Raw genomic sequence first — 14536 nt, 5'->3', positions numbered from 1 at the left:
TTTACCATGTGAGCCAATGGAGAGTGTGATGGAGATTGCTGCATCGTGTGTGTGACCACAAGAGATTAATTAAACAGTAAGCCCTAATTACTGAGGCTAAGGCTGACCGACTTACTGTGCCTGTAAAATAGCTGAATACTTAATTTACACGAGAGTGTGGACATAACTTTCACCATTAGCTGAATAAACAACAAGCACCCAAGCTAAACGGATTGGTTGCCTAATAGAAGTACCATTATAAATGGAGCTATCGCCTGGCACAGGCTTTGACTGCCCTCAGCCCTGCCAACAGATACAAAAGAGCAGTTTTTGTAAGGGGGAGCTGCCTCGCAATGCACCAACCTGCTTTGAACCTGGGGGATTCCCTGCCTGTCAGGATTGCTCAGCTCTCAGGCTGCTTATCAAGGTTGTTGTCATTTGCATTCCACTGCAGGTTTGGTTAAAAAATAATGGGGAGGATATTGAAAGGCATAAAACAAACCCAAACCCCAACTCCCAGTGCAAGGCAGTGGAAGTAGGGCATCTAGCTCCTATTCCTGCCTTTCAGTCTGTTCCTTAATAACAATAATAGATTCTGAGGAGTGAAAGTTAATCTGTAGCTCCAGAGCTTTTTATTGTGTTTCTCCCTTTTTGTGTGCATTAACCTTTCAGAGCTGAGGAGGCTGTGGAGTGTGCACGGCTTTTGTTTAATGCCTATTATTCTTGCCTGCTGCACGGTTCGTGATCTGGTCCTACACAGAGGAGCAGCATCCACCCATTAACTGTAGCTCATTAAGCACTTCATCAGACCTTCAGCCTGTCTCTTGAATTTGTGTGTTAGGTGGATTGGAGCTCCCGAGTGGGCTTGGGGCTTTGCTGAGCTGAGCATTCTGCAGAGCATCCCAGGATCAGAGAGATAACAACTGAAACAGGGGAAAGGAAGCAAAGGACATCTCGATGCCTGTTTCAGGATAAGGAAATAGGGATTTAAAGGCCTTAGGGATGTCCATGTGCTCAGGATTGTTGAGATACTTGTAGCAAACCCTTGGTGGACCCCAGGGCTCCTGGCTCTGGTTCACCTCTTTGCCAGCAGACAATAGCACTTGCTGCATGTTGGCCAAAATAACTCCTGCAGCTGTGGGGTTTGGGGAGGGAAGGTACCACTGCAGTGGCTTTGCTTCTGCTTGATGTGGCTGAATGTGTCTGCAATTTCATTCAGTCAGAACACCCAATTTTTAAGGAAACTCTGTCCATCTTTTGCTATGCATCTTTTATGTTGTGCCACGTGAACTGAAGACCCCATCTAACAAATGGATCCTTGTTTTCTATCACCTGACCGCATGTCACTAAAACCTACTCCTTTTCGTAAGCTAAAAGGACCAAAACCATCTTGAAACTGGGAAGACTTTGGATGTGTTGGTGAAAGGATTCAAAGGATCATTTCCTTGCAACAGGGTTCTGCAGGAGGATGTGATGTGTAAGGTGAAGAGCCACTGACCTGGGTCTAGCTTCACCAGGATCTCCTAAGTGAGATCTCTGACTTACTGCAGCTGCAACACTTTAAACACTGTTGTCACTCCATATTGCTTCTTTGCTCCATAGTGATACTTTCTGGAGGATGAGCTTGCCCAGACAGCTGTTTCCAGGTGTTCCAGGGCAAAGGCTCTTTTTTCACTACATGAAAACACTGTAGAGGTTATCAGTCCCCCCTGCATGCCCTCCCTCAGATATATTACATGGACAAGTGCCTAATTACTGATGTTGCATACACAGGTGCCAGCTTTTTGCAGGTATTAGGTGCAGAAACACCATTGGAAGCTGTAGGTGTCCAGAAAGGAAACCATCATCTTCCTTAGTTCTAGAATATGAACTTTCATGGCAACTGCCATCCTACAATTGAGGAATGAGGTGACACTGCAGTGTGATACTCTCCTTGTGTGGTATCGTTCTCCAGTGCTCAAGTTCTCCAAAACCTTAGAGGACTTTGGGCCCTTCTACACCTTGTCATTGAGCACCTCAACCCAAAACTTGGCAGCTGTTTGGAACTGACATGGAGTCATTTCCATGTATGTTCATTTCTCTCTTTATGCCTGACGAGCTTCTCTTGCCCATCACTGAGAAGATGACAAGCTCTTGGTCCTTGATCAATCTGTATTCACTAATAATGCTGAAAATAATCCAGGCAAAGTGTAATTCTTTGTGCAGAGTGATTTGACATGCACCTGATGCGCTGCCAGCTTTGCATAATACACAGCAGACGTCTGCGGGGGCCAAGTACAGACACTGCTGGGTTTAGATGGAAAAGAACCTGGGAGCAGCCTGACTTCAGCTTGCATTAACCTGTGGGCAAGTGACTGGTGGAATTCCCAGACTTCTCTGACTTTCCTTTGCCAACCCACCCAGCTCCTCATCTGGACTGATGAAGTCCTGGTGCCCTATCGGTTCTTATGATGCTTCTCACTCTTGGTTGTCAAGAGTGATGCTTACGTAGAGCTGATCCTGTGCATTACTCCAGTTTGCCTGATGTCAGATTTGAAGGAGTGTTTTGACATCTGGGTGCTGAGAAGCACCCAGGCAGATTTTCAGAAGAGCCCAAGCAGAGGACAGGCCTGAATCTTAAGGAGGATTAGGTGTCTGATCCTTGCAGTACCACAAACAGAGCTGCAGTGACAGGCAGGCTAAAGCTCACCAAATCCCCATCTCTGGTGAGCAAGTTCTCAGTTGAACTGAGGTGCAAAGCAACAGAAGAGAAGGTGTGAACCTGTTGCCTTTCCCTGCTGGCTGCTCAGGCTTGGAGACCAGTGGTGTAGAAATGCCAAAGAGAATAAAGAGACAATGCCTGATTTGAAACTAATAGTACTTTTTATCCATCATCACGGGGTTGCCTTTCCACAGAGCAAACACTGTTGTGGTATTGCTGGGGCTCAGATGTGGGGCAGTAACACTGAGTGGGACACTGGGCACCAAGCAGAAGGTTTCTTTGGTGTCTTCAACCCATGGACAGCCTTGCTTCACTGTGCTTTGTGATTCCATAGTTATCCATTGCTGTGAATTTTCTAGTGTGGCATTATTCAGACATTGGTCCTGCTTGTTGAAGTACTTCCTGAACTGACTGCCTGGTTATTTGGCTACCTGGGATATGAAGCAAAGACACCAGCAGACTTCAACTACCTTCCTCCACAGCCAAAGAATGGCTGCTGGGTTTCATGTCATGGTCCATCTACCAAGGAGGTGAATTCAAGGGAAACAGAATGAGTGCAACCGCTCTTGGTCTCCTGGTGTTCATGCAAGGGGGAGAGGTGATGTGGAACAGGTGCTGAGCTGGGACACATGGTACCTGATTTCCCTCCATGACCTGCTCTGTGATCACTGTGCCTCAGTTTCCTTTCCCTCTGTTTTGAGTGTTTAGACTAAGCTCTTGTAAACACCAAGCTTGATCTGATGTCCTGGGCTGGGTGGTGCTGAGGGCTTGGGGTGGTGCTCGCTTGTGCATCCCTTTGTGCAGAGATGAAATCCTGCGCCAGGCTGGTACAGCCCAGGACCTTTGCCATTGATACTGATGGGCTCTGAAGGCAGGGTCTCTTTCACTCTGCATTTACACAGAGCTGAGGGCAATTGGGCAGTGGTTACAGAACAGACGAGTGCCTAAGAGGAGCTGTACCTTCATGAGGCCTCTCCTTCCCTTTGTTCACTCTTTTACCCTTTAATTCTTGATGAAAAGCCCCAGAGCACTTCCTCGCTGCCCTCCCCTTGCTGCCTTTGGCACCGTGCATCCTGCATTGTCTGGCAGGCTCCAGCACAGTCTTCAACAACTTTCTCCCCTGCATCACAGCAGGCTGTTCCTCTAGCACAGCTGGTCCAAAATGTGTGTTTGGGAGTGAGGAGAGCAGACGTTGCTGCCTGGGAATGCCTTGGGAAGCTGCTTGTCTTGGCCTGGAGCTGTGGACATTCCTGTGGGCTGGAAGGTGAGGTGCAGCCTGTGGGGTTTGTTGAGTTTCTTGAAGGTAATACGCTCCTGGGAGCTGCTTTCTTTGGCAATAACCTGGGTCCAGAGCTTCAAGATGTATGGGCTTGAAGTGGGGGCTTCTGCAAGTGTCCCCCCCCAAGCTGTTCAGTGGGGGATGTTGGGATGGTGTCCCCCAGTTTTAGCCGCTGTCCCTCATAGAGGAAGCTGAGCTCATGCCTCTGGAGCACAGTAAGCTGGAAACCTACTTCTTTTGTGGTTCAACCAGAACCCTCACCCCCCAAGACAGAGCCAGACTGCCCTGGGAGTCCTTGTGCCCCTGGTGCTTGCTGCCATCCAAGTGTCCCAGTCACCCAACGGGCAAAGACCTGCAGTATTTTCTCTATCCTGTCACCTTGCTGGGGGGCTTCACCTTTCCAGATGGAGGTGCTGCTCCATTAAACCCAGCCACCTGCCTCTGGATTGGAGCTTGGGATGGAGGTGAAATTCCAGGGCAATGCCTGTTTGCCTGGGAAAGCTGCTGGGGGAGGACAAAGGCTTCTTCTTGAAACCAAACCAGGGCTGGAGAGCAGTGTGGTTTGCTCTCCTCTGTCTTTGGAGCTGATGAGGAGGAGCTGCTCATGACTGAATCCGTATCTAGAATTTGCCATGGCATGCTCTTTGTCCTCCTGTTGTGGATTAAAGATGTCTGCCCTTTGCAGCCCTCTAAACTTTTTGCTTTCTCTTAACTCCCCTGCTCTTTTCCTAATCTCAAACAGCCCAACTAAATCCTGACGCTTCCCCTCTCGGGGCTAAATAATCCTTGCCATTGCAATTGCTTTCTTGTCTTTAAGGTTTTCAGTGTTTAAGATGTGTGTGATCTTCCCTATGGTGTGGAGGCAAGAAAAGCAAAGCCCTGAGCATACAAATGGAGAAAAGGGCAAACTGGGGGTTAATAGAACATCCCATGACATGCTCACATCGGTTTCTCGCTGTCACCACCCTGTCTGCTGCCTTCACTGCAGTGCCGTGGTGGGGAATTTGCTCCTGGCAGAGGACAGATGGTTTGGTGGCTCTGGGATAAGAGAAGGGGACGTGGGGCTCAGAGTTTTACCTGACTCCCAATGCCACCTGATGCCAAAGACAGCGCTGATTTGGTTTTCAGAGCTGTTTTGCTGTTCATCCATCCTCCACTCTGTAAGCACAGGAAGATGCAGACAGAAAGGTTTGTGGAAACCAAGGTATTCCTTGTTTTCAGGTGCTGATTTCTAGCAGAAGAGGTGGGGGATTATTGAAAATGGCATTTTCCTTTCTAGTGGCTGCTGATTAAAGAGCCAGATTTTCTCACTGAAAGAACATAAGACCACAAAATGTATCTGGTTTAGTGACCAGAAGCAGAGAAGTGAAAATTTTTGATAACTGAATAAATCAGCTGAGGGGAAGTTGAGTTTCAGATGAAAAGAGAAATTCATTATAGGAAAAAAATGCACTGAGGATGGAAATGAAAATGGGATCAGGGACGCTTTAGAGAGGAGCATTCCCCTGCCCTGCTCAGCTGTGAGCTCCCTGTGCCCTCCTCCTCTCACCATGAAGTAAAGACTCTTTCCCTGCTGCCCAGTTGTGTGGATCAGCTTGGCAGTGCCTGGGGGTGAAGGCTCCCGGGAGGAAACACTCTCAGTTTAATCTCTGCCCAGGGTTTGACCGAGTGTTTGAGGGACATCCTGGAGCATCCTGGCATGAGGCTTCATTTCCCAGACTTCAGCCTCCTTCTCCAGGCAGTTTTTCCTAAGGTCTTCAGCACAGTTTAATCTGCCAATTATCCAGTACTGGGGTTGGGGGGAAAGTCTTCTTTTATTGCATTCCCATGGGGAGGCAACCTGCAGACTGGAGCAGCTTCTTGCTGCCCTGGTCCCCTGGGCTTACAGAAGTTGGGTGGCTGTGGCTGTGTCAGGGGGGTTGGTGGCTGTTGCTGTCTCTGATCCTCAGGGATGCAGGTTGTAATGAACCTTCCTCCCTTTCTCCTTTATGGCTGCTCCTGGCTCACCTCAGCAGCCACTGCTGCCTCTGAGGGTATCTTTGGGCTGTGCTGCAGTGTGAGAAACCCCTTCAGAGATACCAAACCCCTGAGCAAGGAGCCAGTTTCTCCCAGAGAATCACCCTTTGGATATTGCCAGCCCTCATTTGTGGGTATTGCCAGCCCTCTCGCTGTCTCCTGAATTCAGCAGATGTTATTGCTACAGACTTCCCTAGTTGGTGGGTTGGTTTTGAACTGAGACAGCTTGGATGACTAAGGCAAAAAACACATTAGCAGCAGAGTCCAGGGTTTCCTTACTGTGGGGGAGTGAAAATGCCCCCCTGTTGACAACCCTGACTTCTCTGAAGGGTCCTTTCTAGAAGTTTATAGTTTGTATCCCAGATTTAGCCTACATGCAAAAGCGGATCCTCACCAGCTACTGCAGTGCCGGTTGACGTGAGGCGCTCCGCGAGCAAGGAGGAGTTAGCTTTCTGACTTGTGGTGGATGGATGCAACAGAGGGTGCTGGAATAAACAGGATTAAAGGATTTCGTCCATAAATACAGGATTAAAGGTATCCAAGTGCTCTGCAGGAGTCATTCAAACCAAGGAGAAACAAAGTAAGTTGTCTGAGGAAAGGGCACAGCTCTGGTCTGGACCTGGCTGAGCGCACACAGCCCTGCAGCGCCCCATCCCCGGGTGCTGGCGCGGGGGGTGCACCCACACCCCATCCCTGCCGCGGCCCCGGCGACTGGATCTGAACTGAGCACCCCCATTACCCCGCACCCCCCGGCCCCACAGCCCCCGCCGCTCCCCAGGACTTCTGAGGGGTGGGGGGGAACTCGATGCCCAGTGCCGAGGGGGCACCCATGGGTGCAGCAGCTGGGCAGTGCACATCTGGGCAGCGGCGCGCAGGCGCGGGGGCCGCCTCGCCTGGTCCCCCCAAGGCGGAGCCCTCCCCCGGGGTCTTTGCGCTCCCGCGGAGCGCTGCGCAGGGGCGGGGGGGGGGATCGATCCCTCCTTCCCCGCGGCCCTGGGGAGTGGCCGCGGCTCGGTCGTATTTATCGGGGTGGGCGGCGGCGCCGGGCAGGCTCCATCCTTCCCTGCTCCCATCCCTCCCTCCTGCCTCCCTTCCTCCCTCCCCGCCCGCCTCCCGGTGCCGGTGCTTGGGCGGGCGGAGCCGCGGCGGCCGATTGGCTCCGGGCATCACATGCGGCGGGGCCGGGCCGGGCCGGGCCGTGCCGGGCCGGGCTGGGCTGGGCTGGGCACGGCGGAGCGCTCCCGCGGCCGGCACGGCAGCAGCGCGGCCCCTTCCAGCCCCACCGGCCTCCCCCCGCAGAAGGGAGCCTGCCGGAGCCGCCGCCGCCCCGGGATGGGGTCGGGCCGGAGAGACGGTACCTGTGCGGGGAGGTGAGCGGAGCCCCGGAGCCTTCCGCCCGGCCCCGGGCAGCCACAGCGGCGGGGAAGAGGAAGGGCTGGAGGAAGGTAAAGGGAGATATATATACATATATATATATTTAACTCTATCTGTATATTTCGCTGCGATCAACCCCGATCCCGCAACCGAAGCCCCCGGAGGGAGAAGTGCTGTGCGCTGTGATGCGTCTTCCTCTCGCCTCGGCTGCCAGTTTGGATTGTAGCGCCCGGCTCCGTGCACTGAGAGAATGGCTCGGTTCGGGGATGATCTGCCAACCCGCTATGGAGGCGGAGGGCCGGCCGGGGCTGGAAGAGGGAGCAGCCGGCAAGGTGGCCCCCAAGCCGGCCAAAGGATGTATAAGCAGACGATGGCTCAGAGGGCCAGGACTATGGCTCTCTACAACCCCATCCCTGTCAAACAGAACTGCTTCACAGTCAACAGATCCCTCTTCATCTTCAGTGAAGATAATGTTATACGGAAATATGCCAAGAGAATAACAGAATGGCCATATCCTTTCAGGGAGGGGATGTGGGCATGGTGGGGAGGGGGAGAAGAGGACAGGGGGGAAGAAACCCCGGCAGCTAAGGCTGAGTGTCTGGTGCTAATGTAGACGCATGTGTGTGATCCAGTATGTGATGGGTGTGTGTGACATGGAGCCGTGTGTCCGACATCATGTACAGCCGTGTAGCTGGAGATCACAGGAAATTGTTTCAGTAGGAATAGCAGAGTGTGTGTTTGACTCTGCCAGGGGTGTGTGGGAGACATACGTGCATTTCCCTGTGCCTTTAGGTGTGAGATGTACAGTTGCAAAGATCTACATTGCCTACAATTTAAGCCAAATGCAAAGGGTTCTATGAGATTCATGCTACTGAACCCTCATACCTATTTCCATCTTAGAGCCTTTCAACCCTTCTTTCTCACTCTGAATAGATGAAGGAACGTGGGATTAAGATGGTGACACCTTAGCATTAAAGCTGCATTGATAGTAGGGATGTTGAGAGCTGAGATACCTTGTGAATCCCATTAATACAATCATTGCAGTGAGTCTTTTAGTACATCACCTCCTGAATCCGTTAGCATCAACATGAATCTTGTCACTCTCACTAGGTGCATAGCCTAAGCTCAGGCTGTACTAACAAAATTAAACCCAAAGCGTTGTGGTGGGGGGAGGCAGTAAGTGAGGAGAAGGATCATCTGCTGGGCTGTGAAAGGCACAGATGCTTTCTGTCTCAGACCCAGATCCCAGGCCAAGTGAACTGCAGAGATTGTCCTCAGAATGGGGCTTTGCTCGTAATGATGCACACAGTGGGGTTGTAGCCCTGAGAAAAGAGAAGCAGACTATTTGAGGTTACCTGGGGGTAGATCTGGGGTGTGTGTGTGTGTATGGGAGTGCATTACACTGGTATCTCAAGGGAGCTGGTTGTTTTCTTTACATTTGATATCACACACCTATTAATTCTCAGCTAACAGCAGCAGGGCCTCCTCCCAGCCTCCTAGCAACACTTCCCATTGCCACAGAGGCCATCTCCCATTCAGGCTCCCCCAGTTTTCACTTCTTGAGGGGCTAAGAGGGGAAAAAATATACACCAGTCGAGTGAATGCACTTCTCTTACTCCTGAACACACACACACACACACACACACACAAGCAGTGATTTTTCTGTCCGTACTGTAGAATCACAGGGATTGCTGCACTTCCTCACCCGTTTCTCCTTCCCTGCATTCAAGTCTGAATAAACCAGCTCCAAAGCTCCAGTGGCTGCCACAGCGTCGCCTTCCCGCAAGGCCAGGCGCAGTCTCGCCCTCGGCTGCCTCCTCCTAGCGGGGTGTGGGGAGGGGACCCGTAGCGCTGGGGCTCGGGGAGAGGGGAGCAGCGGAGCCGTCAGTCGCTCCCCACGCCGGAGCTGCGGGCGAGGTGCGGCCGGGTCCGGGCGCTGTCCGCGGTGCTGAGTGGAGCTGTCCGCGGTGCCAGGGGACCGCGGGCCCCGCCCTGGGACAGCGAGGGCTCAGCACAGCCTAGGGCTAGAGACGATGGGCACCCGGTGTCGCGTTTGCCTTCTTCCCCATGAGATTGTTCCCTTATACATCCCGACAGGGCACTGGTGATTTCATCCTCCCCAGGAGCGGGCATTGCAATGTAGCAGGAATTCATGTTTTGGACCTGCGTAGATGCTCTAAAGCAAACTTTTCCAGCCCATCTCTTATTTACACTGTGTGCTCCAGTAAGATGACAGGGAATTTCTGAAGAACAACTCAGCAGATGGCATTCAGCTGTAGAATCTATTTCGGGGCAGTTTAGCTTATCAATATAATTTAAAACCAACAGTTACTAATAGTTTTCTGTTTCCTTTGGACCTTTTGCTTTCTTGCCCCCAAATTCTTTGAGCACGTTGGGTTCTGTAAAAGTCACCAACTCCCTCAAAGAAAAGAGACAATTTCCAACTTTCCTTCCATAGACACCCCAGAAAGAGCTGAGGAAGTCAAGGAGACCAAATACCTTCAAAAAAGATAAGAAATCTCAGAATGCTCAACTAATGTAACTGTTTAGATAGAAATGGGATTTGAATGAGGCTCTTTTTGTGTTGTCTAGTGTCTTCTTTAACTTCTGGTCCCTACTCCATTTGAATACATGATTTTAGCTACAATCATAGCCAACTGTATTGTGCTGGCTCTGGAACAACATTTGCCGGATGGAGACAAGACACCTATGTCAGAGAGATTGGTGAGTTGTATTATTTATTTCAGTTTCTTGTTTCTGTTCTAATACAAAAAGCAGTCAGCCCCCTGGTGTTGTGAGTGCTTGTACCAACTGTAAGGAACCGTGTATAAACAAATGGGCATTAACCTGATAATCAGACAAAATATGACAGTGACAACAAGTATAACTGTAACCTGCACATCCCATCTCCACAAGAATGCTTCATCACTCTAGCCCTGCCCAATTGCAGGAGCAGAATTATGATCATAAGAGCAGCAAACTTAGGTTGTTTATAAACCAGGACAGGAAGGAGCTGCCAAATGCTCAGAATCAGCTGTAGAATCAAATGAACTTGTGTGATATTTTCCCAGGAAATGCTAGAACAGAGTAACCTTTTAGGTTCCTATGTCTTTAAGCTAGCTTCCTGTTACAGCATATAGCAAGGATCCTACAAAAGCAAACTTTGGCTTTAGATGATTACACTTCTCTTCCAAAAAAAGAAACCAACTTAGAGAAGAAAATAATTTACCCGCAGGCTTTATGGTAATGAGCCCAATTACCTTATTTCAAAAGAAAATATAAGAATAGCTTCAAAACCATTCTTCCATTCATCATCACTGTAGGAAAAATGGGTAATATTTGGTTTGATTTTTCTCCTGCTGTTAATGGTCTGGAACATCTTTCATGCCTAAATGCATTAACCATGGCACATGTTCAAAGGATGAATAAATACAAACCCACATGCCTTTTACATGTAGATATTAAATTATGCGAACCAAAATAATATTAAGCTTGTTGCCAAAAGCCAGAGCCCCTGAATACTGGTTGCTGCAGTTGCCAAGTTCGGTCCACACCAGTGGGCAACTCTCACAATGTCATTGTGCAGAAACGGGAAAACGCGTGTAACTGATAGATCTAGAAAGAGCTTCAGGGTCAGCGAGTTGATGCTGCCTGTTTGGAAATGTATCTGCTCATGCTGGCTGCCCACCTGCATTGTGTTTGCTTAGTCTCTTTCTGTTTGAATTCTTTCTACTTGGGAAGAGATGAAGAAAAAACTTAAGAACATGAATGTGTGTTGATTGTGCTGCTGTCTTTGTGTGCTTTGGGATTGATTAGCCAGGCAAGCCTGCGTGTGTCTGAGCAAAGCAGAAGTTTAGACTCAGGGTAATGATAGAGCTGGGGAAATGTCTTCCATAGCTTTGAAACAGTGAAGGGGAAAAGTAGGTTTGTGAATGTTGTGGTTTGGTAAGCCTTTGGTGATTTGTTGCTTGAAGGAGTGGTAGGTACAGTTAGCGCATTGTTCCTGTGTTCCTCTCTAACTCTAGCTTTGTAAATGGATCCTAGAGGTTCTTTGTTGGTCTTTTCCCCCACTGTACTAATTGCATTCTACAGTCCCCAGTACTGCACACACCCTCCAGTTCCTGCCCAAATCATTCCAAAGGGGGCACTGGCATTACCACCAAATTGTGCAAAGTAACTGCATGAGTTGGACGTGCAGTGTCCACCTTATTGGCTGTGCCTTGGCAAAGAAGGAAGAATTAACCCTTGGTTTTTGTCCCCAACACCGTTGTGCAATATTGCCTTTGATCCAGATACTCTGAAGCCATTTTAACTACAGCACATTTGTAGCTCTAAAGTATAAAGGGATTCAGCATAGAATAGCACTGAGAATCTTTACAAGTCATGAAATATTTCATATTTTCAACATATGCTGGAAAGATTAAGCATTGTGAATATGAAAAACTGTCTCCTGGTTTTCAAAGTGAAACTTCCTTAGAACCCTCCTGCCACTTCCACAGACTGTAAGTTGTTTCACTGAAAATGTTACAAATCTATGCTAAATCACAGTGCACCAACATTCCCATGCATTTACAGGTTTTGAGCCAAATTACAAGTCCATAAAGAAGAGCAGGGACTCTAGTGCTCTCTTTGCCAGGAATGGAATTGGTGGTTTTGGCTTAATGATTGATGGATGTACCTTTCCTTCTCCTGGGTTCATTAAAATCTCCACATTGGAGTGAGGGCTCATCACTGAAGAGTTAGTCACATCTTAAGGATATGAGGTGCACATCACAAGCCTTTTATGACTGGGAGATGTAGGCAGAGGTGTTAAAGGGAAACCAAAGCTGCCCAGATACTTTGTGGCACAGATACAAGGACAAAACCCTCAAGATTGTCTATTGGTTAAAGCTGAGAAAAAGAGGGAGGAGTCCATGCAAACATTTCATGGTTTTTCTCTGCTATTCAAAATATCCTTCTATGTAGCTCCCCAGAGACCTAAGAGATGAACCTGCAGTGCGATCTCTCTTGGCTGTTTCCTGTGCTCGTGTTACTTGTTAAGCAGGGTTAATTAAGCACATGGGAAGAGCAAGCGATGTCTCAGTAGATGCAGTATTTCAAGAATTGGAGTGGCTGAATTATGAGTAATCTTTCTCTGTCCATTTTCTGTATGTAGCTGTAGCACAGAAAAACATTGCATTAATGCTGTTTAAAACTAGGGCTCTGATAAAACACCGTATTGGTGGTCAAAGCATTTAGTGGTGATCTGGAGCATTGGCTTCAAGGACTTACTCTTCAGACAAGAGAAATAAATTCATTCTTCTGCTAGCTGTAGAATGACCTACCCTCTGTTTTCCTGACTGCTCTGAGCTGAGACTTTCACATGCTTTGGCTGCTGGAAGAGTTGACTTCACATCAGTAATTATCTGCTGGAACAGATACTACAAACTTGCTATTGTCCATCTCAGCTGAGTGCCTTAGCCAGTAGGTTACAGAGTCAGCCTCCTTCTGTGCTAAGAAATAATGCATTGTTTATACACTGTGGAGTGATGCCAACTGAAAAGATGCTGAGGGAGTTGTATTGAGTGCCTGCTAGTGAGAGCTCCAAATGTAGGAATGGGGAGTTTCACATATAAGCCCAAATGGCCCTGGACGTGGATGCCTTGTGCTCATGATGCTCTTTAGTCTGAGACTCAGTCATTTCCTCTATGTCTCTTTTCTAACGTCTCACTTTTTCTTGAGAAGCTTCAGTAGACCATAGACTTGCCCCAGCCTGACAGAGACAACATCTATAGGATGTTCCTCTGTACCCCACTGCACAGCTCTAAGTGTTTGGCTCCCCTGGGTGTTTTTAAAGTGAGGACAGAATATAACTTTTCTCAGATAGTCAGCATAGCAAGTCTTGCACTTAATAATAAAATGGATTTATTTCTTTATCCTATCCACAGACACTTTGTGCAGTTGTATGTGAGCTGCTCATATTAACTTTTGCATGAACAATGCCTTACACACCCAAACCTATCAAGGCTATCACATCAAAGGCCAAGGAAAGACACTAGGACATCGACTAGGAATAGTAATGACTTTCCAGACTCAGAAGTTGTTTCTGATCCGAAACATATTGATTAAATGTGTGTTTGGCCCAGCCTCAAGCTTTGCTGTGTCCACAGCAAACAACCTGCTGGCACAGCTCTGGCTGCTGCCCAGCTTCTCCTCCTTCCTTCCAAGTATGCACACTGATATTCATTGTCACCTGATTTCCTACTCTTGAACCCAAGCAGCAACACAGCCTTCTGTCTGAAGGGGGCTGCAGGATGTCCTGGCAGCAAGATTGCTGATCTGGCAGCAATGTCCCCCATGTCCTTGCCCTCAGTTCCGTCCATCACACAAGTCATGCAATCCCCTTTTTTCAGCATCACGCCCCACTATGTAATGGAGTATAAAGTTTATTTTTCATTGTCTTGTTACTGCCCTGATTCTTAGGCTGAATTACTGTAAATTTAGACAGGCTTTAGAAAAGACCCTTTTCCTATCCCCTCTTATTTCCCCAACACTATAGAAGACATTTTTTCTTTGTAATAATACTCAAGCCCATCTGTGAGCCTTCCTGCTTAGCTAGGAGCTGACGAGACCTTCTTTGACCCACTTCCTAAGATCTCTTGTGGAGTCCTAGCTTTGGGAAGAGCATATTCTACCAAATCCTGAAGTACCTGAAGCCTGGCTCTTTAAAACTGGGAGCTGTAATCACAAGGCACCTGACCTAGATTGAGCAAACGACTGGGAGCAGAGTTGATATAAGGCTTCCAGGAAGTGAGGGAGCGATGAAAGGAGGTGTAGGTGGGTAAAGGTATATTTTTTGTATGTGTTAGAAGAGCTATTTTTAGAGGCATACTAGTAGTTGTGGGAAGGAAGCATAGGATGGTTTGGGAGGTCTTTGTTTGCAAAGATTTAATATGCTTGTTGAACGAGAAGGTTTTGTGGGGTTGGAGAGTAGGTAGATAAGGCTATTAAAGTGCTCCTGTGTGTATGGGCGAAAGCAGAAGAGCAGTAGGGTACTGAAATCACACATGTTGATTTATGACCCCTTTTTGCTTCTTCCCTGTTTTCTGTAGTGGGTTGCAGTCCTAGGATGCCTCTAGGTTGTGTTATGAAGCTGCTGGAGGAGGACTCTTATTGTAGGATTTCTGTTGAAGGTCATAGAAGGTCTG

General features: G+C 48.5%; 1 protein-coding gene across 1 annotated transcript in view; it reads left to right on the top strand.

The window, feature by feature from the left end:
- The first annotated feature begins 7599 nt into the window (after positions 1-7599).
- CACNA1B (calcium voltage-gated channel subunit alpha1 B) overlaps positions 7600-14536 on the top strand; it is a 288836-nt gene continuing 281899 nt past the window's right edge. Inside the window, 2 exon segments of the mRNA XM_034067574.1 lie at positions 7600-7859; positions 9968-10073. Coding sequence (XP_033923465.1) covers positions 7600-7859; positions 9968-10073 — 366 coding nt within the window.

Source organism: Melopsittacus undulatus, chromosome 11 (assembly GCF_012275295.1).
Source record: "Melopsittacus undulatus isolate bMelUnd1 chromosome 11, bMelUnd1.mat.Z, whole genome shotgun sequence".
NCBI classification, from domain to species: domain Eukaryota; kingdom Metazoa; phylum Chordata; class Aves; order Psittaciformes; family Psittaculidae; genus Melopsittacus; species Melopsittacus undulatus.
Note: the sequence above shows the minus strand (reverse complement) of the source record. Positions and strands in the feature narration are given on the sequence as shown.